Source organism: Hemitrygon akajei, chromosome 6, assembly GCF_048418815.1.
Source record: "Hemitrygon akajei chromosome 6, sHemAka1.3, whole genome shotgun sequence".
Lineage (NCBI taxonomy): Eukaryota > Metazoa > Chordata > Chondrichthyes > Myliobatiformes > Dasyatidae > Hemitrygon > Hemitrygon akajei.
Window position 1 is genome coordinate 122,447,986 of NC_133129.1, and position 27,921 is coordinate 122,475,906.

Here is a 27,921-nt window from a genome sequence, read left to right on the forward strand (position 1 = left end):
TCAATAAAAATGTTGTGTCTCTGAAGCATTAAAGAAACACAACTTTCATGTTCTGAACTGCTGATTGGAGTCAGTGTGATAAGTTAGATGATGGAGCAGTTGATGCAATGTGTAGAGAGACTAAGGAAGGATACAGTGGTTAGGGCTTAAATGCATTCATTTGGATGGATTAAAATGTGTTTACTTTAATACAAGACATATCAGGATCAAAGTTGATGAACTTAGAATGTAGATCAGTACTTGAAGCGACATTGTCATAGCCATTACAGAGGTCAGGAATGCTTTCACAAGGGCAGGAAAGGCTGCTGAACGTTCCCGGGTGTAGATGTTGCAGAAGGTAGGGAGTGGCATTGCTTATCAGTGATAATGTCCCAGCTGCAGAGAAGAAGTGAATACTGGGTGGATCATTTCTTGAGTCAGTGTGGGTGTAAGTCAGAAACAGGGGTGCAAGCTCAGGAAGATTCTATAGTCCCCCCAGTAGTAGCAGGTACTTTGAGGAACAGATTGGCACAGAGATTTTGGAAAAGTGCAAAAATTACAGGTTAATGTCATGGGTGAACATAAGTGAATTCGACATGTACAGTTGACATTTTTCTCCAGTCCTGCTGAAGGGTCTCAGCCCAAAACATCAACTGTACTCTTTTCCATAGATGCTGCCTGGCCTGCTGAGTTCCTCCAGCATTTTGTATGTGTTGCTTGGATTTCCAGCATCTGCAGAGTTTCTCTTCTTTACTTCTTCAATAATTCTTTAAAGTAGAACTATTTAGCTTCACAAGGTCAGTTAATAAATGCATTACATTAGCTATGTAAACTGAAAACCCTTTGATTCATTTTACAGGCCCAAACTAAGCAAGTAAAATTTATCAGGGATTATTGTAAGAGTGCTGCAGTTCACTCCAACTCAACTGTGAGAAGGGGGAAATCATCCATCTTTTCCATCCCTTGAAATGTATACCAGGACATGCCTTAACTTTGTTTCTGTCTCTGAGGATTAATAGCTTGCTGACATTCTGAATTGTTACCAAGAATAATCAGCTTTGTAGGCAGGTCATTGGTTTGCAAAGCATAAACATTTTGCAGCAGGAGCCTTGTTATGATATAATATGTTAAGATTTTGATGATTTTGCAGGTTCGTCCAAAGCCAGTGATGCCAAATAGCATTCCGATTGCACCTGCCCCTGTGTTTACAACTTCACAACTTATCCAGCGACCAGTGATGCTAACAAAACTAACGCCCACAACTCAGTCATCAGCTGCAAATTCCATACATCAAGCCAGAATTGTGAATGGACAACCTACTGCTGTCACCAAGACGCTACCAACTGCTCAGTTAACAGGCATTGTCATAGCCACCTCTGGTCCTAAGGTGGCTAGCCCGCAGCAGCTGAAACTCAGCAAAACAAATCTGGACAATAAGGTATTTGTTGGGGGATGCTTTTAATTTTCAGAAGCAGGGGCAAACTGACAGCTGGAACAAAATCACCTTTGTATTTTGATCTTTTTGTTTGAGGCTTAATACATTTTTTAAACTGTTCATTTTAGAATGAGAGAAGAAAGCAATGGAGAAAAACTATTTATCTAAACAGCTGGAAATTCTGGCCAGTCAAATGATTTCTGTTTCAATCTCACATATTCAGAAAGTTTTTTTTAAATGCTTTTTGGCAATGTCACGGTCATTGAAAACTACTTATATATACAGGTGTAATAAATAAAAACACACACTTTTTATATTACTCTATAACTAACCAATACAACAGATGCGTTGTTAATTCAGGCCATTATACCTTGGAATGCAGTGTATAAACATCGAGTTAGATTTATATTGCTGATTGCACGGTGCCCAGCAGTAAAGAAGTTGTGAATTTTTAATTAATAAATCAATGGATAAGTGTTGGACTCTGATCTCATGATCAAAACAATCACATCTTTAGAACTTGTTCAGAGTGAACCTTTCTGCATTATGTCCTTCTGGGATGTTTGTGAAAAGCATAATAAGGTTCTCAGTCAATGTGTTTTTACAGAAATGTGGGTCATCTCCAGGAGGTAGTCTCGTGTCACTTTGGGAGTGAAGCATTGGTTCTGATTCCAGTGTCAGTGTAATCAGTGTAATTTAATTGGTTTACTAAATTTAGGTGGACATTTCCATTTTAAGTTATTATTTATAGTGTGGTAGTTTTTATTTTACTCGTTTTAATTTATCCTGCTCCTTCCTCCAAGATATATCCCATTTAAAATGGAAATGTAATTGTGACCTCCAGAATTGCTGTTTGTTAACCTGCATATATAGGAAAGAGAAATGGATTCTTGTCCTGAGTTGCGATTCCTCTGTAAGCATGTGGATAATGCACCTTTTGGTTATGTATACTGGTAACTAATCATTTGGGAAACAAAGATTCAAAACAGTGTGTACGTTGCTCAGTGTGTACAGCATTTAAGAAAATTCATAACCAAATGTACACATGCACCTTTGAGGTTTATATTCTCACCATTATTTGGAGTTCCAGTAATACTGGCCAGAAACAAAACTGAATATTTCTCTTACATAAGAACATAATAATGTCAGCTGGAATGAATGGCTCTCAGAACTGCTCCCCTCATTCAATAATATCATGACCATTCCAATTTTGTTCTAAGCACTGTCATACTGGGTCCCTTAGCTCCCTTATAGTAAAAGTATCTTGCATTCTTCATCTTGAATATATTAAATCACTCCTTTGTCATAACCCCAATGAGAAAAAAATTTACCCTTCATTTTCATCTGAAAGTGGTGATCCTCTTATGAAACTATGCCATCTAGTTCTAGAAAACACCGCTAGTAGAAATGTCCTCTCATCATCCATTCTGCCATAATAAGAGCAATGTGGGTATATCTAGTGGGATCACTGTCACACAGCTCCAACAATACATGTTGGATCCTGATCTGTAGTGCTGTGTGGAATTTGCCCCCACATCCCAAATATATGTAAATCACTTAGGTAATTGACTGCTGTAAATCCTCCTCCTCCTCCTCCTCTCGCCCCTCCTCCTCCTCCTCTCCCCCTCCTCCTCTCCTCCCTCTCTCCCCCCCTCTCTCTCCCCTCCCTCTCTCTCCCCCCGCTCTCTCTCCCCTCCCCCCTCCCCCAAACTCCTGGTGGAGTCATCAGGGCACCATCATGACAAGCTAAGCACTGGTCTGTTCCATCTGTCACAGTGGTGTGCCAGGGCCTGGGTCACCGCAAATGTTTTCTCTGTCCAATTCTTTAATGTTGTTCGTCCATCTTTTTTTTTCTGTCTGCCTCTCCTTTTCCCCTCCACAGTTCCTTGTAGAATGGTCTTTACAAGGCCACTGGATCTTGTTACGTGGCCGTACCATCTCAGCTTTCTTTTCTTCACCGTTCTGAGAAGGTCTTCATGGGGGCCAATGTGATGCTGGATGGTCTTGCGGACCTGCTCGTTTGTGATGTGGTCCAAGTATGAGATGCCCAAGATATTGCGATAGCATCTCATTTCCAATGCCTGTATCTTCCTCTGTACCTTTGCTGTGAGGGTCCATGTCTCGCATGCGTACAGGAAGATGGAGAATACCAATGCACGCAGGAGTCTGATCTTGTACTTAATGGTGATGTTGCTGTCCCTCCATATTGTCTTGAGTTTGGATAGTGCAGTTATTGTCTGTGCGGTTCTTGCCAGGACTTCTGGTCTTGATCCTTCATCACTGATGATTGCCCCTAGGTATTTGAACTGCTGCACTGTTCAAGTTTCTGACCATGGTCTGAGATGTCTGTTGTGATGGCACCATAGGCATTTGCCATGAGCTTGGTTTTCTCAGCACTTAGTTCCATTCCAAACTTTGTGGAGGCACTGTCAAGATGGCTGACCAGTTCGTCCTCTTCTCCTGAAAGTCCATCAATGTCATCAGCAAATCTTAGGTTTGTGATGTACCTCCCTGCGATGCTGACTGTGCCCACATGATCTTGAAGGGCAATACTCATGATCCGTTCCATGAAGATGTTGAAGAAAGTGGGGGAGAGGAGGCAGCCCTGACAGACACCTACAGAGGTATGGAACCACTCCCCGATGGTGCCTTGAGCGAATGCTGCACTGGTTGCCTTGGCGTAAAGCTGATAGATTGTATGAATCAGCTTCTGCCCCATGTTGAATTTCTTCATGGTGACCCATAAGGCATCATGCCAGACTCTGTCAAACGCCTTCTTGAAGTCAATGAAGACGTGGTAGAACTCTCTCTAGTGCTGAAGATGTTTCTGACAGAGGGTGCGGAGGTTGAAAATCTAATCAGTGGTGCTTCTGCCCTTACGGAAGCCTGCTTGTTCCTTAGCAATGATGTCTTCTGCCTGTGGTCTCAGTCTGTTCAAGATGATCATGAACATTACCTTGCTTACATAGCTGATCAAACTGATGTATGGTAATTCTGGCAAAGTTGGAGATTGCCTTTCTTGGGAAGCACAATGAACAGTGACTGAGTCCAAGGTGTCGGCCGTTCACTTGTCTGCCAGATCTTATTGCATATGGTGGTAATCATGTCTATCATGGCCTCTCCTCCATGCTTCAGCAGTTCAGCAGGGATGTTGTCAACTCCTGCTGACTTCCCGCACTTCAGTGATTGTATTGCGGCTTCAACTTCTTCATGCATGATTAGATAGTCATCTTCATTGGAAGATTCCTGTACATTCAGCACGCTTGGATTCCCTTTGCTCTGGTAGTTGTACAGTTCTGAACAGTACTCTGGCCACCTTTCCATTATTTCCTTTTCTTCTCTGGAACTTTTGCCATTTTTGTCTTGGATGGTGTTCACATTGGCTTGTTTTTCTTTGGTAAGATCTTTTACCAGTTGGAATGCCTTCTTTGTGTTGTTGTTGAAGAGGCTGTCTTCAATGTCCGCACATTATTCAGCTGGCCGTCTTTGCTTGGCTTCCTTCATTTCCCTCCTGATTTCCTTGTTGATTTTCCTGTATTCTGTTCTTCCCTCTGCTGTATTTTTATTTTAATTTCCTTCTTGTGTCACACATATCCAGTATCTTGTTAGTGACCTATGGTTTAGACTTGCGGCAGCTTTTCCCCAGAATCTTGCTTGCTGTTTCCGTCATCACTGTGTTAAAGTTATTTGTAGTGGTCTCCAGGTCTTCGTCAAGGAGGAGTATTGGTGCAAATTTCCCCCAATTGCTGCCTGAAATTCTTCAGAGATGGCGGGGTCTTTAAGTTTTTCAAGGTCGAATCTCAGCTGGCTGTTTTTTGGCTTGTTAATTCTCCTCAAGCACACTCTGATGTTCATCATGACAAGGTCATGGTCACTGCCCATGTCTGCTCCTGGGAATGTTCAGTCTGTTCACACCAGATTGTGCCGTCTTTGCACCAGGATGTAGTTAATCTGGTGATGTTGACCATTGGGGGCATGCTAGGTACATTCTTGGGATGCTTTGTGCTCTCCAAGTGTGTTTGACAACACCATGTTGTTATAACTAGCAAATTCCAGCAGTGTAGTCCCCTCTCATTGGAGGTGTCATTGAATGAGGGGCTGGTGAGATCCCTCCAATCACCTTGTGTGTCTCTGCCCACCCTGGCATTCCAGTCACCCTGAATGATCAAAATATCTTTTTTATCCACCTTGTCGATGATGTCTTGTAGTTTCTTATAAAATTCTATAATGTGTTCATTGTCGTAGTCCGTTGTTGAGGCGTAGACTTGTGCCACTGTGATGTTGAATGGTTTTACTCGCAGGCAGATGGTCGTGAGCCTGCTTGACACTGGTTGGCATCCTAGGACAATGTTCTTAATGGATTTTTTGACTAGGAACCCCACGCCATTTTCATGTCTGTTCTCTTCCTGCTGTAATCGAGTATATGTCCTTCCTCAGTATGCACTTCTCCGGCATTCTTCCATCTGGCTTCACCGAGCCCGAGGAGGTGCCAGTTGTATCTTTCCATCTCATGCGTGAGTTCCTTGAGTTTTCCTGCTTGGTTCAGTGTTCTTACATTCCGTGTGGCGATTGTGCTGTTCTCTGTGCCACAGATGATCTTTCTACCACAGATCTTCTGTGTTGCATCACCAGGAGCACACTTATCGCGTCTGCCCTGTTGTGAGATAGATAGCGTGGTCATTGGTAACCCAGGCTGTGACCGATCCGGTGTGAAGTTGATTTTTGGTCTGCTAGTCATGTGGCGTGTCTTGGGCATCTGAAACCTGGTGGAGCCCATCCCTCCCCAGGTTTGACCACAGCCGATTTCCTCCAACTAGGTGGCTTGCCTTGGTCGTGAACGTGTGGCCGTTGTAGTTCATCTGAGAACCTTTCCGCCCCGGCTGGTGACTTCATCATGGAAGTCATTTGCCCAGTGGTGCCATGTTAACACCACCCCCTCACGTGGTTTAGCCCGCCAGCTGAAGCGGTTTACTGGGGTATGGTGCTTGGAGCCATCACGCAGATTTAGGAGATGGATGAGGACTAGTGATGCCTGTCCACCCTGTCTGGTAGGGAGCAGCATGCCAGACATCAAGGGTACTACCTCTCTCCAGAGCCCCCTATACCCCAATTCTCCCTTTATGTGTCAATAAATGGTAGTGTCTTGGAGAGTTGATGAGAATTTTGGGAGAATAAAATGTAATTTGTGTAAATGAAGGACTTATTTCTTTGCCCTGTGACTCCATTTCAGTAAGATTACCTCTGCTTTATAAAAATGTAAATTAATACTAAAAATGTCAAACAACCTCCTTGTAGTGATAAACAGCTTGAAAACATTGTTTTATGTGACCGCTTGAACTAAACATCACAAACAAGGTTGAATTTAGGCTTGAATGCTTTGCGTGAAAACAATGTCAAGTTTGGTCAGGCGCAAGTTAGGCTTTCAGATCAGAAGCAAGCTGCTCCATAAGAAAGAAATAGAAGCAGAGATATACCTTACAGTTCCTTGAGTCTGATCTGCTATTATGTAGAATCCTCATGGTATGGACATCGACTTCTCCAACTTGGGTAATTTCTTCCCTCTCCCTCCTTCTGTCTTATTCCATTTCCTATTCCGGTTATCCTTCCATTCCTTCTCTTCTCCTCACCTGTCCATTACCTCCCTGTGATTCCTCTTCTCCTTCCCTTTCTTCCATGTCCACTGCCCTCTCCTATTAGATTCCTTCTTCAGCCCTATACCTCATCCACCTACCTCCTTCCAGTTTATTACCTCATCTGCCCTCCTGGTATCACCTGTCACCGGTGAGCTTGTACTACTTCCCCTCCCCCACCTCTTTATTCTGGTTTCTGTCCTCTTCCTTAAGAGTTCTGTTGAGTTCTGTCCAAGACGTCAACTGTTTATTCCCATCCATGCATGCTGCTTGACTTGCTGAGTTCCTGCAGCATTTTGTGTGTGTTGCGCAGGATTTCCAGCATCAGCAAAATCTCTGTACCTCATGTCTTCAAAAGTCACAAATGCTAATTTTACTCTTGCATCCACTTAATATTGAACATCCTCTAAGGGAGGAAAAAAAAGAGCTGTGCCCACAGATGCTATGATCTCTATCTGAGGGGAAACAGTCTCTTGACACCAAATCAGTCAATCCTTTTCAGAATAGTCTATCATTCTTCCAAACTTGTAATGTTTATAGGTTAATCCTCACTCTCATTCCAACAATCAAACATTAGCGAATCTGTATTTTAAAACTGAAAAACAACCTTGGATAATTCACCTGGATTTGTTTTAGTTTCCATATCTAACAATAACTATACTAATTATAACTCACTGTGATTAGAATATGGTTTATATCCTACTAATTGCAGCATCATTGATAATTTTATTAAGAATAACAAGCCTGCAAGCACCACCAGGAAGTGACAGCTTATTTTTGCTATGGTGTTTTGATAAACTAGTTTTGTTTCTTAACCTCCTTTCTTAATAGACCTCAATCCATGTTGATTTATCTGGAAATGTCACTAAAGATCAGGTTCTCTTTTTGCAAGTTGTCATCTTGGCTTAATTTGCAGAAAACTATTGACTCAAAGTCATAGAGAAGTATAGCACAGAAACAGGCCCTTTGTCCCATCTAGATCTTGCTGAGCCATATAAACTGTCTACTCCCATCAACTTGCACTGGGACCATAGATCTCCATACTCCTACCATCTATGTACCTCTGCAAACTTTTCTTAGAGATTGAAATTGAGCTCACATGGGCCACTTGCGCTGGCAGCTCGTTCCACACTCTCATGACCCTCTGAGTGAAATTCCCCTTAAACTTTTCACCATTCAACCTTAACCCATGATCTCCAGCTGTAGTCACATCCAGTCTCCGTAGAAAAACCCTGTGTGTATTTATCCTATCTATACCCCTCAATTTTGTATACCCCTATTAAATCTCCTCTCAATCTTCTACATTTCAAGGAATAAAGTTTCAACATATACAATTTTTCCATATAACTCAGGTCCTCCAGACCTGGCAACATCCCTGTAAAATTTTCTCTGCACCCTTTCAACCTTGTTGTAGATAGGTGAACAAAACTGCACACAACTCCAAGTTAGGCCTCACCAATGTCTTGTACAACTTCAACATAACATCAGTACTTTGATTTATAAAGGGCAATGTGCCAAAAGCTTTCTTTATGACCCTATCAACCTGTGATGCCACTTTCAATGAATTATGAATCCCTTTGTTCTATCGCACTCCTCAGTGCCCTACCATTCACTGAGTAAAACCTACCCTAGTTGGTCCTACCAAAATGCAATACCTTGCACTTGTCTGCAGTAAAAATGCTATACCCCCAACCTTGGTGTCATCTGCAAATTTGCTGATCCTGTTAACCACGTTATCATCCAGGTCATTGACATCGATGAAAAATAACAGACACAGCACTGATCCCTGCAGCACTCAACTAGTCACAGACCTCCAGTCAGAGAGGCAACCATCTATTACCACTCTTTGAATTCTCCCACAAAGCCAATGTCTAATCCAATTTACTACATCATCTTGAATGCCGAATGAGTGAACCTTCTTGACCAACCTCCCATGTGGGACCTTGTCTGTGTGGACAACACCCACTGCCTTGCCTTTATCAACTTTCTTGTTAACTTCCTGGTAATGTCCTTCATTGGTTAGACTTGACTTGCCACACACAAAGCAGTGCTGACTATCCTTAATCAGTACATGTTTATCAAAATACTCATTTATCTGATCCCTTAGAAAACCTTTCAATAACTTTCCCACTACTGATGTCAGGCTCATTGGCCTATACTTCCCTGGTTTATTTTTAGAGCCTTCCTTAAACAATGGAACAATCCTCCAGTACCTCACCTGTCGCTAAGGATGATTTAAATATCTCTGCTAGGGTCCTAGCAATTTCTGCACTTGCCACCCGCAGGGTCTGAGGGAACACATTGTGAGGCCCTGGGTATTTATCCACAGCAAACACCTCCTCCTCTGTTATCTGTATAGAGTCCATGGAGCAGATGCCATTTTGCCTTACTTCTATAGATGCTCTGTCCATCTCTTGAAAAAATACAGATGCAAAAAATACATTTAATATCTCTCCATTTCTTGGCTCAATGCATGGATTACCATTCTGATTTCCCAGAGGACCAGTTTTGTCCCCTGCAATCCTTTTGTTCTTAAAATATCCGTAGATTCTCCTTCACGTTGTCTGCTAAGGCAACCTCATGCCTTCTTTTAGCCCTGCTGATTTCTTTAAGTGTTCTCTTGCATTTCTTACATTTCATAAGACACCTTCGTTCCAACCTGCCTATATCTGCAATGCACCTTTTTTTCTTAACCAGGCCTCAATATCTCTCAAAAACCAAGGTTCCTTGCACCTGTTATCCCTGTCTTTAATTCTGTCAGGAATATAGAAACTTCGTACTCTCAAAATTTCAGTTTTGAAGGCTTCCCTCTTACCAAATACACTGTTGCCAGAAAACAGCCTGTCCCAGTCCACACTTGCCAAATCCTTTCTGATACCATCAAAATTGGCCTTTCTCCAATTTAGAATCTCAACCCGTGGACCAGACTTATCTTTTTGCATATTTACTTTAAAACTAATGGCATTGAGATCACTAAATACAAAGTGTTCTCCTACCCAAACTTCTGTAACCTGCCCTGTCTCATTCCCTAAAAAGAAATCAAGTATCACACACTCTTTCGTTGAGACTTGTATGTACTGTTTAAGAAAACTTTGCTGAACTCATTTGACAAACTCAATCTGTTCTAAATCCCTCGGACAGTTGAGTGATCTATAATAGGGTGATACCTTTCTTATTACTCAGTTCTGCCCGTAATGCCTCAGTGGACGAGTTCTCCAGTCTGTACTGATTGAGCACTGCTGTGACATCAAGTCAAGTCACTTTTTATTGTCATTTCGACCATAACTACTGGTACAGTACACAGTAAAAATGAGACAGTGATTTTCAGTACCATGGTGCTGCATGAAACAGTACAAAAACTACACTGAACTACGTAAAAACAACACAGAAAACAACTACTCTAGACTACAGACCTATCCAGGACTGCATAAAGTACACAAAACAGTGCATGCATTACAATAAATAATAAACAAGACAATAGGCACAGTAGAGGGCAGTAAGTTGGTGTCAGTTCAGGCTCTGGGTATTGAGGAGTCTGGTGGCTTGGGGAAAGAAACTGTTTCATAGTCTGGTCGTGAGAGCCCGAATGCTTCAGTGCCTTTTCCCAGATGGCAGGAGGGAGAAGAGTTTGTATGGGGGGTGCGTGGGGTCCTTCATAATGCTGTTTGTTTTGCGGATGCAGCATGTAGTGTAAATGTCTGTAATCGCGGGAAGAGAGACCCCGATGATCTTCTCAGCTGACCTCACTATCCGCTGCAGGGTCTTGCGATCCGAGATGGTGCAATCTCTGTACCAGGCAGTGATGCAGCTGCTCAGGATACTCTCAATACAACCCCTGTAGAATGTGATGAAGATGGGGGGTGGGAGATGGACTTTACCCAGCCTTCGCAGAAAGTAGAGACGCTGCTGGGCTTTCTTTGCCATGGAGCTGGTGTTGAGGGACCAGGTGAGATTCTTCGCCAGGTGAACACCAAGAAATTTGATGCTCTTAATGATCTCTACTGAGGAGCCGTTGATATTCTGCGGGGAGTGGTCGCTCCATGCCCTCCTGAAGTCAACAACCATCTCTTTTGTTTTGTTCACATTCAGAGACAGGTTGTTGGCTCTGCACCAGTCCGTTAGCCGCTGCACCTCCTCTCTGTGTGCTGACTCGTTGTTCTTGCTGATGAGACCCACCACAGTCGTGTCATCGGCGAACTTGATGATGTGGTTTGAGCTGTGTGTTGCAGCACGATCATGGGTCAGCAGAGTGAACAGCAGTGGACTGAGCACACAACCCTGGGGGGCCCTTGTGAATGTGATGGTGTTGGAGATGCTGCCTCCGATCCGGACTGACTGAGGTCTCCCAGTCAGGAAGTCTAGTATCCAGTTGCAGAGGGAGGTGCTTAGGCCCAGTAGGCTCAGCTTTCCAATCAGTTTCTGAGGGATGATTGTGTTGAATGCTAAACTGAAGTCTATGAACAGCATTCGAACGTGTGTGTCTTTTTTGTCCAAGTGGGTTAGGGCCAGCTGGAGGGTGATGGCAATGGCGTCGTCTGTTGAAAGGTTGGGACAGTACGCAAACTGCAGGGGGTCCAGTGAGGGGGGCAGCAGGGTCTTGATGTGCCTCACGACGAGCCTCTCGAAACACTTCATGATGATGGATGTGAGTGCAACGGGACGGTAGTCATTGAGGCAGGACACTGAAGACTTCTTCAGCACGGGGACGATGGTGGCGGCCTTGAAGCACGTTGGAACGATGGTGCTGCTCAGGGAAGTGTTGAAGATGTCAGTGAGAACATCTGCTACCTGGTCTGCACGTCCTCAAAGTACTCTCCCAGGAATATTGTCTGGTCCAGTAGCCTTCCATGGGTTGACCCTGCATTGGGTTCTTCTTACATCAGCCACAGTGAGACACAGCACCTGGTCATTTGGAGGAGGGGTGGACTTCCTCGCTGCCACGTCATTTTCCGCCTCAAAATGAGTGTAGAAGTTCAGCGCATCTGGGAGGGAGGCATCATGCGCACAGTCAAGTGATGGTGTCCTGTAGTTAGTGACGTCCTGAATGCCCTTCCACATGTACCGCGTGTTGCCGCTGTCCTGGAAGTGGCTGTGGATTCGCTGGGCGTGTGCACCCTTTGCCCCTCTGATGGCCCGGGACAGTTTGGCCCTTGCTGTTCGGGCTGCCTTGTCGCCTGCTCTGAAGGCGGAGTCACGGTTCCTCAGCAGCGCACGCACCTCCGCTGTCATCCATGGCTTCTGCTTAGTGCGTGAAGTCTTGGACACAGTGACGTCATTGATGCACTTGCTGATGTAGCCAGTCACTGATGCCGTGTACTCCTCTAAGTTGGTAGAGTCGCCATCAGTTGCAGCCTCCCTGAACATGTGCCAGTCTGTGTGCTCAAAGCAGTCTTGAAGAGCAGAGATGGCTCCTTCTGGCTAGCTTCTCACCTGCTTCTGAACTGGTCTGGAGCGCCTGACGAGCGATCTGTATGCTGGGATTAGCATAACAGAGATGTGGTCTGAGTAACCGAGGTGGGGGCGGGGCTCTGCCCGGTACGCGTCGGGGATGTTTGTGTAAACAAGGTCCAATGCGTTCTCTCCCCCCCCCCCCCCCGTTGCAAAGTCCACATACTGATGAAATTTGGGGAGCACTGACTTAAGGCTCGCATGATTAAAATCTCTAGCGACAATAAGCAGTCCATCGGGGTGTGCTTTCTGCAGTTCGCTAATAACCTCATACAGCTCACAGAGCGCCTCCTTAGCATTAGCGTTGGGGGGAACGTAGACACCGACTATGAGGACAGTGGTGAATTCCCATGGTAAATAAAGTGGTCTGTACCTAACAGTCACAAACTCCATTAGCGATGAGCAGTATCTGGAAACCAGCACAGAGTTCTTGCACCATTCCATATTGATGTAAACACACAAGATACCACCGCGAGTCTTACTGGAAAGAGCTGCATCCCTGTCCGCTTGAAACAAGACGAGGCTGTCCATCTGAACGGCGGCGTCCGAGACTCCATCAGTGAGCCACGTCTCTGTGAAAACATACACACAGCAGACTCTGTACTCCAGCCTAGTATTTTGTTGGAGTCAGATGTAGTCCAATTTATTGTCCAGGGAGCGGACATTGGAGAGCAGAATGGACGGGAGATCCGGCCGGCATTTTCCTTGACCAATAACACCACTCCTCCTCCTTTACTCCCTCCCACTCTGTCACATCTAAAACAACAGAACCCTGGAATATTGAGCTGCCTGTCCTGCTCCTCCTGCAACAACAATTATCATAATTCCAGGTGTTGTTCCAAGTCCTGAGCTCATCAGCCTTTCTTCTGATGCTTCTTGCATTGAAATATTTATAGCTCAGGACATTAGTCGCATCAACTTTTTTTGATACCTGACATTGTCTGAGGTCTTAACAACATCTGTCTCTACAACCTCTCCACTATCTCTTCTGATGCTCTGGTTCCGATCCCACTGCAGGTCCTTATCAATGTTAAATTTCCAATTTGTTGGGGTACAGGATAATCTTAATGTTTGAAATGCTGATGTCAGGGCATAATGTTAACACCCGTTTCACAAATTGGCTATGTTAAACCAATATTTACCTAATTTTAGAACACTTTTTTCATTTTTATATAAATAGGTGTGTTATACCAGTTTTCTTAGTAATTGCTAATATTCTCTACGGTTTAAAATTTTGTGAAAATGAGCCTTGCAGCTATAACATATGAAATGAGAATTCAACATTTCTATTGGAGGTGTCTGAAAGCAGAGACAATATGAGGGTCCAGAATTGTTATCTACTTTAATGTTTTAGGAAGCAATAATGGTGGGTAGTACAAAGCATGTTTTTTGGTTTCATTATGATACGTCTCTTGAAGCCTTTATTTTAGCTTATTGATGTACTGTATTTTAATTCAGATTCATTTAGCCCAAATGAAATTTAACAATTTCATTTTTAATGTTAATATTTTTGGAATTTATGTGAGAGGCCTATTAATTAATCAGCTGTTCATTCTTTTTCTGTCATGGTAGACCATTAAACTTCAGGTTGAATGGGAAGAAAAGCAGACTGATGCTAGTCCTACTTCTCCAGTTCCGCCTAAACCCAAGAAAGAGGAAAACCCAGAGGTATTGTAATGCAATGCTTGATGGAACCTAATACAGCCACTAGTGCTTAGATTTAAATATCAATATCAAAATTGGAGTGTTTAACTAATTCCTTTTGGTGTATTTAAAAATTGTTTAGTATTGTGTAGTATAGAATTTGCAAATCCGATGTAGAGGTTCCATTGCTAGTTTGTGTTACTTAAAAAGGGAGGTGGACATAGATATAGTATTAAGTTTGGCAGGGAAATCAGAAATACATTTTAAGAGATATGTCTTACAATAATTGGTAAAGTCACAGGAGCTATTTAATAGTTGCTCAAATGACAGTCTGTCCTTTGTACAGTGTAATTCAGTGTGTGACACGTCTCAGGCATTAAGTGATAATGTGGTTTGATCACATACAGTGCCTTGAAGAGTATTCAGCCCCCACAACTATTTTCACATTTTACTATCTCATTTTCTAAATTTAAAATATATTGAAGAAGGATTTTTGCGGAAACTACAAAACATTGAACATCATGTCAAATTAAAGGAAAATTTGCTGATGACACTAAACTGAGTGGAAAAGCAAATTGTACAGAGGATGTGGAGAGTCTGCAGAGGGATATAGATAGGTTAAGTGAGTGGACCAAGATGGAATACAACGTTGGTAAATGCGAGATCATCTACTTTGGAAGGAATAATAGAAGAGCAGATTATTATTTAAATGATGGAAGATTGCAGCATGCTGTTGTGCAGAGGGACTTGAGAGTGCTTGTTCATGAATCGCAAAAAGTTGGATTGCAGGTACAACAGGTTATTAAGAAGGCAAACGGAATGTTGGCCTTCATTGCTTGAGGGATTGAATTCAAGAGCAGGGAGGTCATGCTGCAACTATACAGGGTACTGGTGAGGCCGCACCTGGAGTACTGTGTGCAGTTCTGGTCTCCATACTTGAGGATGGATATACTGGCTTTGGAGGCAGTTCAGAGGATGATTCCAGAGTTGAAGGGATTAACCTATGAGAAGAGATTGAGTCAGCTGGGACTATACTCTCTGGAATTCAGAAGAATGAGAGAGGAATTTATAGAAACATACAAAATTTTGAAAGGGATAGATAAGATAGAAGTAGGAAAGTTGTTTCCATTGGTAGTTGAGACTAGAACTGGGAGACATTGCCTCAAGATTCAGGGGAGAAAATTTAGGACAGAGATGAGGAGAAACTGTTTTCCCCAGAGAGTGGTGAATCTGTGGAATTCTCTGCCCAGAGAAGCAGTTGAGGCTTCTTCACTAAGTATATTTAAGATACAGTTAGATAAGGGAATTAAGGGTTATGGGGAAAAGGCAGGTAGATGGAGCTGTGTTATGGACAGATCAGCCATGATCTTATTGAATGGCGGGGCAGGCACAATGGGCCGGATGGCCTACTCCTGCTCATATTTCTTATGTTCTTATGTAACAGATCCCTGCAAAATATAAACCATCCACAACCACCTTTTGCCTTCTGTGGGCAAGCCAATTCTGGATCCACAGAGCAATGTCTCCTTGGATCCCATGCCTCATTACTTTCTGAATGAGCCATGCTGGGGAACCTTATCAAATGCCTTACTGAAATCCATATACACCACATCCACTGCTCTACCTTCCTCAATGTGTTTTGTTACCTCCTTAAAGAATTCAATTAGGCTCATAAGGCACAATCTGCCCTTGAGAAAGCCAAGCTGACTATCCCTAATCAGATTACGTCTCTCCAAATGCTCATAAATCTTGCTTCTTGGGATCTCCTCCAACAACTTGCCCACCACTGAAATAAGACTCACTGGTCTATAACTTCCTGGGTTATTTCTACTCCCTTTTTTGAACTAGGGAGCAACATTTATAACCTTCCAGTTCTCTGGTACCTCTCCCGTCCTTATTGATGATGCAAATATCATTATCAGATGCTCAGCATTCTTCTCCCTTGCTTCCCACAATGTTGCTAAATACAGAGAGACCTTGGATGAAAACCTAATTGCCTCTGCCCAGAAATATTAAACTAGGGAGAAAGTTCTATTTTTCAGCAGGTCTACAAACTGAAGCACACTGCCAGAGCAGCCAAATGAAGAAAATTGGTGTCCTTAAGTGGCCCAATCAGAGTCCCAACCTTAACTTGATTGGACATCTCTGGCAAAACCTCAAGATTTTTGTCCACTGCCACTCCCCAACTGACCTGGCAAAGCTTGAGCAATTTTGCAAGGAGAAATGGGCAAATGTATAAGTCCAAAAAGACTTCTGGCTGTAATAGGTGCAAGAGGTGGTTCAATTAAGTACTAAGCAAAGCAGTTGAATACTTTTGAACTGCTGACATTTCAGTTTTTGAATTTTTTGTTTTTTGTACTTTACAATTTTCTCTGTTTTTCGGGCTCTACTGAAGGAGGAAAAGGAGCATGTGATTTACAAATAAAAATTCACAGTTAAATTGATTGAAATCCTGGTTTAATACTCATTTATGTGAACAAAGGGTTGGAAGCTGAATACCTTTACAAGGCACAGTAAATACATTATGTAGTGATCCTAATTGGTAGAATTTGATGAGGTGGAAGTGTTTTGAAAGTTAGAAAGTTGGAGCTGACTGCATATAAAGGGCTTTTTTAACATTGATTAAATAATGCTGTCATTTTTAAAAGTGCTGTAGTACATCTTGTAGAACTGCTACCTCACACCTCTATCCATTATGTTGAATCGTGACTTGCCATGCTGTCAGTGTGGAGTTAATATGCTTTCCCTGTGCCTAAGTTTTCCTTAGGCAGCTACAGTTTCTCCCCACATCCCAATGGTCTGTAGATTAATTATCTACTGTAAATTGTCCCTGGTGCAGGTGGATGTTAGATTGGAGAGAACAGATAACATGAAAAATTTGAGGGGGAGTTCAGTCCTGAAGAATGGTCTTGGTCCAAAATGTCAACTGTCTATTCATTTCCATAGATCTGCCTGACGTGCTGATTTCCTGCAGCATTTTGTGTGTGTTGCAGAGGGGGAATTATTTTGTTTTTGGTACTGGGAAGCCAAGTGGCTGTGAATATCACATACAAGAGATGGAGTGTTGAAGAACAAACATGTAGCTGTTTATTTTGCATATAGGTCATCTACCTAAAATGCCCTATCACATTACATCCAGTACAAAACACACAGGAAAGCTTGACAGCAACCCATAAAGATCAAAATATACATGAACATATAACATATCCCCTCCCCCCTTATTTTAAAGGATTTTCCCCCTTCGCATACACGGACTAGCTGATGGACTACAAACATTAACTAGGGTAATCATCAAATTTAAACAACAACAAAAAACATTTGTTTTTCTAAACTGGGGAAAGAGGGTGGACTGCCTCTATTGCCAGATGTAACCCTGGGGATTACTGTCTCATCTGCTGAGGGTTAGTCACTAAATTAGAGATTCAGTTTTGTCTGGAAGCTGCCTGTTCCTGTGAAGGTACTGACTACCTGGGGAGAACTTTTATCTTTTATCTCTTGGTGGTTGGTGTATGCGTACATCTTGGCCTGGGTACTGCATTGTCAGCAGTGGGCACCACAGAGAGCCCAAGTGATGGGGAGCACTGGCTGTGTCGTTTATTCTTAATGGAGGTTCTGCAGTCATTGTCTGAGAATCCGGTCCCATTTCTACAACTGGATCTGGATTGGTCGGTTTGTGTTGGTTTTCAGTGGCCTCACAAGGGGACAACAGCTGATCAACATGCCTTCTCCAGATGTTGTGGCTCCTAGTTTACACCATGTATGACACCGGACTAGTTTGTGCCACCATCGTTGCAGGTATCTACTTTGTCCCAGAGATATAGTTCTGGGCAAGTACTACCTCTCCTGCTGTGAAACTTCTGAACTTCACTTTGGCAAGTCTCTCTTCTTGGGTTTTCTGTTCATTTATCACAATCTGTTTTTATGATTGAGGGTCTCAGCAGGCCAAACTGGGTGTAAAGCTGTCCTTTCATCAGTACAGCGACTGGTGCTATTTTGGTGGTGGCATGCTGTGTGTTGCAGTATTTCAGCAAGAAAATGCTAAGACGCTGGTTGAGGGATCCACTTCCTACAGATATCTTGAGGGCTTGTTTCACTTATTGTAAAATCAGTTGGCAAGGCCATTCGTGGCTGGGTGATATGGTTTTGACTTGATGTGCTGAATACCGCTTGCTTCCATAAATGCCTCAAACTCTTCAGAGAGGAGTTTGGGCCATAGTCACTTACAAACTGTTGAGAAGGCCCAAAACAGCCAGAGATGGAACGTAGCTCCTCAATGCATTTTTCAAATGTAGTACTCTTCATGATGGCAACCTCGGGCCATTTGCTGTGCAGTCCACTCTGGCCAAGAATATGTGGCTTTCTGCAGGTCCTTCAAAATCCATGCGAGTCCTCTGCCGTGGTCCTTAGGTCATTCCCATGGATACAAAGGAGCAAGTCAAGGAGCATTGACACTGACAATGTGTGCATGCTTTGGCCTTCTGTTTAATGGTTTTATCCAGTTCTGGCCATCGGAAGTAGCTGCATGCAATTTCTTTCATTCGCACTATACCAGTGTCCTCCTGCTTGTAGATCATGAAGCACTTGCTTTCTTAGTGGTGGAAGAATGACCACACGGTAGCCCCATAGTAAACATCCTGCTCAGACTATGAGCTCCTTCCATCGAGCCTGGTAAGGTTTCAATTCTATGGTTGGCTCTCTTTTCCAAGTTACCATGTCCACCACTTTAGATAGAACAGGGTCAGTACGTGTGTGCTTCTGGACTTGTACTACAATTAGCAGAGCTGCAAGTACTTCCTTAAAGTAAAAGATCTCTTTCTGGATGGCTCTAGAGTTGTAACCGTGAAGGGAAGTCTGGATAGTCCATCAGCATTTGAATGGTGCTTGGACCTCTTGTACTTTGTTGTATGGATGTGCAGATAGTAGTAGAGCCCAACATTGCATTCAACAGCACCAGCAATGTTCACACGTGGACCAAAAACAGACGCATAAATCATTGACCAAAGAGGAATTGATGGAATTTCTTAACTCCAAAGACAATTGTGAGTATTTCCCACTCAATCTGGGCATAAGTAGCATTCTGCCTTGCTTAATATCCCTTGATGCAAAAAAAAATTGAACACTCTTCACCCGACAGCATGACTTGTGAAATAACTGCCTCCATACCATAGTGATGAATTGCAGGCCAACTGTATGGACAATGACGGGTTGGAGTATGTAAGTGCTTCAGATTGTGACAAAACTGTTTTGGCCTTTTTAGAAGCCTCTTCACAGTGTGCTGATTTATTAAAAACTAATAAAGTGGTTTCAGCACACTAGATAGGTTAGGAACAAACTGCATAGTATGTTAATAGTTCTAAGAAAGATCTTAATTAACTTACATTCTGTGGTGATGGAGCCTCCATGATTACCTTCACTTTTGATGGTGCCTTGTGAAGCCCTGAATTGTTGATCACGTGGCTCAAATATGCAATCAAAGGTTGAAAGAACTCACACTTGTCCTTCCAGTCTCTAAGCCCATATTCCTTGAGTCTTTGTAGTGTAGCATCCAAGTCTTGTAGGTGCTTGTGCTCTTTTTTTCCCAGTAATGAGTAAGTCTCCCAAATAGCATTGCACTGCTGTCAACCCAATCAGGATCTGGTCCATTGCACGTTGAAAAGTTGTGGGAGCTGAGGTGATGCCAAGCAGAAGCCTTTGGTACCTGAACAATCCTCTGTGAGTCATTGTGGTCTATAGTTCCTGTGACTCTGCCTCCACATGCATCTGTTTGACACAGGTCAATTTTGCTAAATGGCTGTCCTATGGACAATCCTGCAAAAAGGTCGTCAATGAGGGGAAGAGGGTTTTGTTCAGCTGTAAGAACTGGGTTGATGGTTACCTTGAAGTCTCCACAAAGACTTAACAACCCATCCTTTTTTATGATAGGAATCACTGGAGTTACCCATTCACTTACACACACTAGTTCCAATGCCTTTTTCTGCGCTAGTCTTTCCAATTCAGCCTCTACCTTTGGTTTGAGATTGTACGGAACAGATCTTGTCTTTGGGTATTTGGGTGTTGTGTTGGGCTTAACAGACAGCATGTACTGTTTCTTTCTCTGTTAATCTCCATGTACTACTCCCCGCCATGGAACAGCCTCACCAGTGTAAGTCTTTAAAGTCATCTTTGTCCCTTTTGTGGTGAGATGCTCCAGTTTCCCCTTGTAAACTGTCTCTGACATCAATGGTACTGCAGCACTCATGTCCACCTGCATCCTCACTGTGGCCCCATACAACAGAAAAAACATGGAAGGTTTCTTCAACCACATTTTTCTTTATTACAGTGTTTCTGGTTGACAGTCCTCTTTTACTTTTACAGCCATGTTCAATATGTCACTTTTTTCTACAGGTTATGAAATCTAAATCCTCATACCAACATTCTTTTTATGAATGCCCAGTTTTGCCACAATGAGAACATTGCCAATAAGTGCCATATTCTTAGTCAGTAGAAACTTCATGAACTTGGGAAGATGTGCTTAATAGCTGTGCTTCTTTAGCTGCATTTCCATAGATGTACTAATCTCAATTGTATTCTGTAATGTCTTTTGTAAGCAAATGTTCCTACACACATGAGTCAATCTTGTAACAGGACATTTAGTGAGCCCAAAATCAGTGTTCAGACAATTGTTTCAGCACTGCCACAGACTGAAATAGACTTGCTTTCCTCTTGAATCCTTTTATAAAATCTAAACCACTCAGCAATAATCGAAGGTTTAGGTGAATAGTAGCCCTTTAAGATTCTAACTATGCCTTCATAAGGCTTTATTGCCAGGCTTAGCATGCTACACTAGACTACATAATAAATTTAAAGTTTTTGCAACCTTCAATCAGAAAAGTTGGAACACGAATATCAACTGAAATTTGATTTGCCAGTGTAAAATATTAATCTTTCAGTATATGGATTCTGTCATTTCATCACAGGGTCCCATAACTTACTTTGTCACCATTTTGAAACACAATCACGTTCCAGAGAAGTTAAATAGTCTTATCCATCCGTCTCCCTCTCATTTGTATGATTTAACTGTCCTGTTCTCGTTCTCTCCCCTCAGGTTCTTCACTGACCATACTTCCTGAAGCCATTTTCTGATGGCATGTAGTGTCACAAGTTTCACTCACATGCCAGTGATAATAAACATGATTCTGAATCTTTTCACTCACCCAGTAGTACACTGCCAGCATTGCACACTGCTTTTCTTACAGAAGGGAATAAAACAATTAATGTTGCATGAGAATTTGTCACCTTGTTGCCAGTTGTTATGTTTGTGTTACTGGGAAACCAGGTGGCCATGAATAAGACACACGAGAGACAGAGAGTTGAGGATCAAAATATACATGAATACATAACAGGAATGGAACATTTCTGTGAGCTGGTGCAGACTCATTGAGCTTATAAAAATGAAGAGTCCTTTCAGAAGTTAGTTTCATGCAACAAAATAAGAGAATACAATAAAGAAGGCTAGAGTTACCCAGGAGCAAAATTATTTTTCTTTATAAAGACTCTTTGGAATTGATACAGTATTTCAGACTGTTCATATTGCAAAGCTTAAATTTTAACTAGTACATTAGGTTCAGATGTCAGGTTGCGATAATGATTCCCATCCTCCTCCATTTCTTTGTATTTTGCAGAGCATATAATCAAATTTTTTTTTTTTTTGCCAAGCACAAAATAGTAGGTGATCCTTCATTTTGTTTGATCAATATTTAGAAAGTGAATGTATTTTGTAGCATCTGACCAACTTTTTGGACATACCAATTGTTTTAGAGTTAATACAATGATTCTGAAGTGCATATTTTGAAATGTATGGAAATGTGGCAGATAATTAGAAACTGAACATTTCTACATGCCATTGTGTGTAAATTTTATTCACTTATTAATTGCATTATCACAAAAGGATGATGGTACTGCTAAATGAGTGGTGCAGGGGCTGGGTTTCAGATTTCTGGATCATTGGGATCTCTTCTGGGAAAGGTATGACCTGTACAAAAAGGATGGGCTACACCTGAACCCAAGGCAAATCAATATATTTGTGGGCAAGTTTGCTAGAGCTATTAGGGTTTAAATTAATTTGGCTGGGGGATGGGAACAAGAATGATAGGGCTGAAGATGAGGCAGTTGGTATATAAGCACTATTTTGTGAGACTAGAAAGGACAGAGGGGCGAAATTGCAGTTCGTGAGATGATGTAAAGTGTAACGTAGGGGCAAAATCCAAAAGGGTGAAGAATATAGGACCTGAAGTTATTATATTTGGATGCATCCAGTATACAGAATGAGGTAGATGATCTTGTAAAGTAGTTAGAGGTTGGCAGGTATGACATCGTAGGCATTACTAAGACATGTCTGTAAGAAAGCATAAAGGAAGACAGAGGGCAGAGCTGGCTCTGTTAGTTTTTTTTTAAAAAAATCAAATCATTACAAAGAGGTTGCATAGCATCAGAAAATGTAAAATCCTTGTGAGAAGAGATAAGAAAGTAAAAAGAGTAAAAAGATCCTGATGGGAGTTATATACAGACCTCCAAACGTAGCCAGGATGTGGGATATAACTTTCGAGAGGAAATAGAAAAGGCATGCAATAAGAGCAATGGTACAGGACATCTCAATATGCAGGTAGATTGTGAAAATTGGGTTGGTGCAGAATTCCAAGAGAGGGAATTTGTAGAATGCCAATAGATGACTTTTTAGAGAGGCTTGTAATTGAGCCCACTAGGGGAAAGGCAACTCTGGATAGGGCGTTGTGTAATGAACCAGATTTAATTAGGAAATTTAAGGTAAAGGAACACTTCGGAGGCAGTGATCATAATTTAGAAACATAGAAAACCTGCAGCAGAAAACTTAGGTTTGGCACAAAACTGTGCCAAACCTTAGAAACCTCAGAAATTACCTAGGGTTACCCACAGCCCTCTATTTTTCTGAGCTCCATGTACCTGACCAGGAGCCTCTTAAAAGACCCTGTCCTATCCACCTCCACCACCGTTGCCAGCAGCCCATCCCACGCACTCACCACTCTGTGTAAAAAAACGTACCCCTGGCATCTCCTCTGTTCCTACTTCTAAGCACCTTAGATTGTGCCCTCTCGTGCTAGCCATTTCAGCCTCTGGAAAAAGCCTCTGACTATACACACGATCAATGCCGCTCATCATCTTATACACCTCTATCAAGTCACCTCTCATCCTCTGTTGCTCCAAGAATAAAAGGCCGAGTTCACTCAACCTATTCTCATAAGGCATGCTCCCCAATCCAGGCAACATCCTTGTAAGTCTCCTCTGCACCCTTTCTATGGTTTCCACATCCTTTCTGTAGTGAGGCGACCAGAACTGAGCACAGTACTCCAAGTGGGGTCTGATCAGGGTTCTGTATAGCTGCAGCATTACTTCTCGACTCCTAAACTCAATCCTATGATTGATGAAAACCAATACACTATATGCTTTCTTAACCACAGAGTCAACCTGTACAGCAGCTTTAAGTGTCCTATGGACTCTGACCCCAAGATCCCTCTGATCCTCCACACTGCCAAGAATCTTACCATTAATACTACATTCTGCCATCATATTTGACCTACCAAAATGAACCACCTCACACTTATCTGGGTTGAACTCCATCTGCCACTTCTCAGCCCAGTCTTGCATTCTATCAATGTCCCGCTGTAACCTCTGACAGTCCTCCACACTATCCACAACACCTCCAACCTTTGTGTCATCAGCAAATTACTAACCCATCCCTCCACTTCTTCATCCAGGTCATTTATAAAAATCACGAAGAGTAGGGGTCCCAGAACAGATCCCTGAGGCACACCACTGGTCACCGATCATCATGCAGAAAATGACACGCCTACAACCACTCTTTGCCTTCTGCGGGAAGCCAATTTTGGATCCACAAAGTAATGCCCCCTTGGATCTCATGCCTCCTTACTTTCTTAATAAGTCTTGCATGGGGTATCTTGTCAAGTGCCTTGCTGAAATCCATGTACACTACATCTACTGCTCTACCTTCATCAATGTGTTTAGTCATATTCTCAAAAAATTTAATCAGGCTAGTAAGGCACGACCTGCCTTTCACAAAGCCATGCTGACTATTCCTAATCACATTATGCCTCTCCAAATGTTCAGAAATTCTGCCTCTCAGGATCTTCCCCATCAACTTACCAACCGCTGAAGTAAGACTCACTGATCTATAATTTCCTGGGCTATCTCTACTCCCTTTCTTGAATTATGGAACAATATCCTCAACCCTCCAATTCTCCGGAACCTCTCCTGTCCCCATTGATGATGCAAAGGTCTTCACCAGAGGCTCAGCAATCTCCTCCCTCGCCTCCCACAGTAACCTGAGGTACATCTCGTCCATTCCCGGTGACTTATCCAACTTGATGCTTTCCAAAAGCTCCAGCACATCCTCTTTCTCAATATCTACATGCTCAAGCTTTTCAGTCCACTGTAAATCATCCCTACAATTGGCAAGATCATTTTATAGTAGTGAATACTGAAGTAAAGTACTCATTAAGTACCTCTGCGATCTCCTCGGGTTCTCTACACACTTTTCCATTGTCACATTGGATTGGTCCTATTCTGTCACGTCTTATCCTCTTGCTCTTCACATACTTGTAGAGCTCTTCACATACACATACTCTGCCAAGGCCTTCTCATAGCCCCTTCTGGCTCTCCTAATTTCTTTCTTAAGCTCCTTCCTGCTAGCCTTATAATCTTCTAGATCTCTATCATTACCTAGTTTTTTGAACTTTTTGTAAGCTTTTCTTTTTTTCTTGACTAGATTTACAACTGCCTTTGTACACCACGGTTCCTGTACCCTACCATAACTTCCATGTTTCATTGGAACGTACCTATGCAGAACTCCACGCAAATATCCCCCGAACATTTGCCACATTTCTTCCGTACATTTCCCTGAGAACATCTGTTCCCAATTATGCTTCCAAGTTCCTGTCTGATAGCCTCATATTTCCCCTTACTCCAATTAAACACTTTCCTAACTTGTCTGTTCCTATCCCTCTCCAATGCAATGGTAAAGGAGATAGAATTGTGATCACTATCTCCAAAATGCTCTCCCACTGAGAGATCTGACACCTGACTAGGTTCATTTCCCAATACCAGATCAAATATGGCCTCTCCTCTTGAAGGCTTATCTACATATTGTGTCAGGAAACCTTCTTGAACGCACCTAACAAACTCCACCCCATCTAAGCCCCTTGTTCTAGGGACATGACAAACAATTTTTGGGTAATTAAAATCTCGCACCACGACAACTCTGTTATTATTACACCTTTCCAGAACCTGTTTCCCTATCTGCTCCTCGATGTTCCTGTTACTGTAGGGTGGTCTATAAGAAACACCCAGTAGAGTTGTTGACCCCTTCCTGTTCCTAACTGCCACCCACAGAGACTCTGTAGACAATCCCTCCATGTCTTCCTCCTTTTCTGCAGCCGTGACACTATCTCTGATCAGCAGTGCCACCTCTTTTGCCTCCTTCCCTGTCCTTTCTGAAACATCTAAAGCCTAGCACTCGAAGTAACCATTCCTGCCCCTGAGCCATCCAAGTCTCTGTAATGGCCACAGCACCATAGCTCCAAGTACTGATCCATGCTCTAAGATCATCTGCTTGGTTCATAATATTCCTTGCATTAAAATAGACACATCGGAAAGCATCAGTCTGAGCGTTTCCCTTCCCTATCACCTGCCATACCTCCCTCTCACACTGTCTCCAAGCTTTCTCTATTTGTAAGTCAACCTCCTTTTCCTCCATTTCTTCAGTTTGGTTCCCACCCCCCAGCAATCCTAGTTTAAACTCTTCCCCAATAGCCTTAGCAAACCTCCCCGCCAGGATATTGGTCAAGTGCAACCCATCCTTTTTGTACAGGTCACTGCTGCCCCAAAAGAGGTACCAATGATCCAGAAATCTGAATCCCTGCCCCCTGCTCCAATCTCTCAGCCACACATTTATCGTCCACCTCACTCTATTCCTATACTCACTGTCACGTGGCACAACCAGTAATCCCGGAATGACTACCTTTGTGGTCCTGCTTCTCAACTTCCTTCCTAACTCCCTGTAGTCTGCTTTCAGGACCTCCTCCCTTTCCCTGCCTATGTCATTGGTACACCAATATGTACCACAAACTCTGGCTGTTCTCCTTCCCACTTAATGATATCGTGGATGCGATCAGATCCTGACCCTGGCACCTGGGAGGCAAACTACCATCCATGTTTCTTTTCTGTGTCCACAGAATCGCCTGTCTGATCCCCTAACTATAAGAGTCCCCTGTCATTGATACCAACTTCTTCCTTTCCCTACCCTTCTGAGCCACAGAGCCAGACTCCGTGCCAGAGGTGCTGCCATTGTTGCTTCCCCCAGGTAGGCTGTTCCCCCCCCCACCCCCCAAACAGTACTGAAACAGGAGTACTTATTGTTAAGGGGGACAGCCCACAGGAGTGATCTCTAGCCCCTGACTCCTGCCCTTTCCTCTCCTGACTGTTACCCACTTATCTATTTCCCCAGGTCCCTGTATGTCTACCTGCCTATAGTTCCTATCTATCACCTCCTCACTTTCCCTGACCAGATGAAGGTCATTGAGCTGCAGCTTGACGCACCTAGTGCAGATGTGGCCGTCCGGGAGGCTGGAGTCTCCTGAACTTACCACATCTGACACTGAACATAGAACACTGGCCTCTCACACATTCTTCCTGTCTGTATTCTACACAGGCAACCTACCTCGCTTTGAACCAGTATCACCTAAACCCCGTTGAACCAAAGCCTTCCTACTCTGTTGTTTCCTTTTAAATTCTTCTTGCTGTTCTCACTGGCTGACGTCCACACGCTTATGCAGTCGTGCCCCAATCAAATTTGACAGAGTTCACCCTGCATCTTGAGACGGAGAAGATAAAGTCAAATATGTCAGTATTACAGTGAATTAAGGGAAATTACAGAGTCATGAGAGGACTGGCCAAAGTTGATTGAAAGGGTGTACTAGCAGGGATAATGATGAAAAAGCAATGGCTGGAATTTCTGGGGGCAATTTGGAAGGCTGAGGACAGATACAATCCAAAGATGAATTAGTATTCTAAAGGGAGGAAGAGGCAACCATGGGAGACAAGGGAAGTCAAAGGCAGCGTAAAAGCAAAAGAGAGAGCTTAAAATATAGCAATAATTTGGTTTTCTTAAAAACCTTCAGAAGACAACTAATAAAACATAAGGAGAGAAATGACAAAACATGAGAGTAAGCTAGCCAAAAATATCAAAGAGGATAGCAAAAGTGTTTTTTTCAGACATATGAAGAGCAAAAGAGAGGTGGGAGTGCATAATTGGACCACTGGAAAATGACACTGGAAAGGCAGTAATGGGGTTCAAAGAAATGGCAGGCAATCTGAATAACTTATTTTGTGTCAGTCTTCTCTGTGGAAGACACCAGCAGAATGCCAAAAATTCTAGGGCGTCATGGGACAGAAGTGAATGTAAGGAGAAGGTGCTTGGGAAGCTTAAAGGTCTGAAGGTAGATAAGTCACCTGGACCAGATGGACTACATCCCAGCGTTCTGAAAGAGGTAGCTGAAGAGATTGTGGATGCAGTAGTAATGACCTTTCAAAAATCATTACATTCTGGAATGGTTCCAGATGAGTGGAAAATTACAAATGTCACTCCACTTTTAAGAAGGTAGGGATGCAGAAGAAAGGAAACTGTAGGCCAGTTAACCTAACTTCAGTGGTTGGGAAAATGTTGAAGTCTATTATTAAGGATGAGGTCTTAGAGTA

The 27,921-nt window shown here is 42.8% G+C and overlaps 1 protein-coding gene across 6 annotated transcripts in view; it reads left to right on the plus strand.

The window, feature by feature from the left end:
- The window catches only part of phf21aa (PHD finger protein 21Aa), a 395,003-nt gene that overhangs the window by 300,791 nt on the left and 66,291 nt on the right, over window positions 1-27,921 (plus strand). For 5 of the 6 annotated variants that reach the window (XM_073049161.1, XM_073049163.1, XM_073049159.1 and 2 more), the window contains 2 exons: window positions 1,130-1,417; window positions 14,065-14,160. In XM_073049161.1, coding sequence (XP_072905262.1) covers window positions 1,130-1,417; window positions 14,065-14,160 — 384 coding nt within the window. The remainder of the gene's footprint in view (window positions 1-1,129; window positions 1,418-14,064; window positions 14,161-27,921) is intronic. The other variant, XM_073049160.1, reaches the window with a different exon arrangement.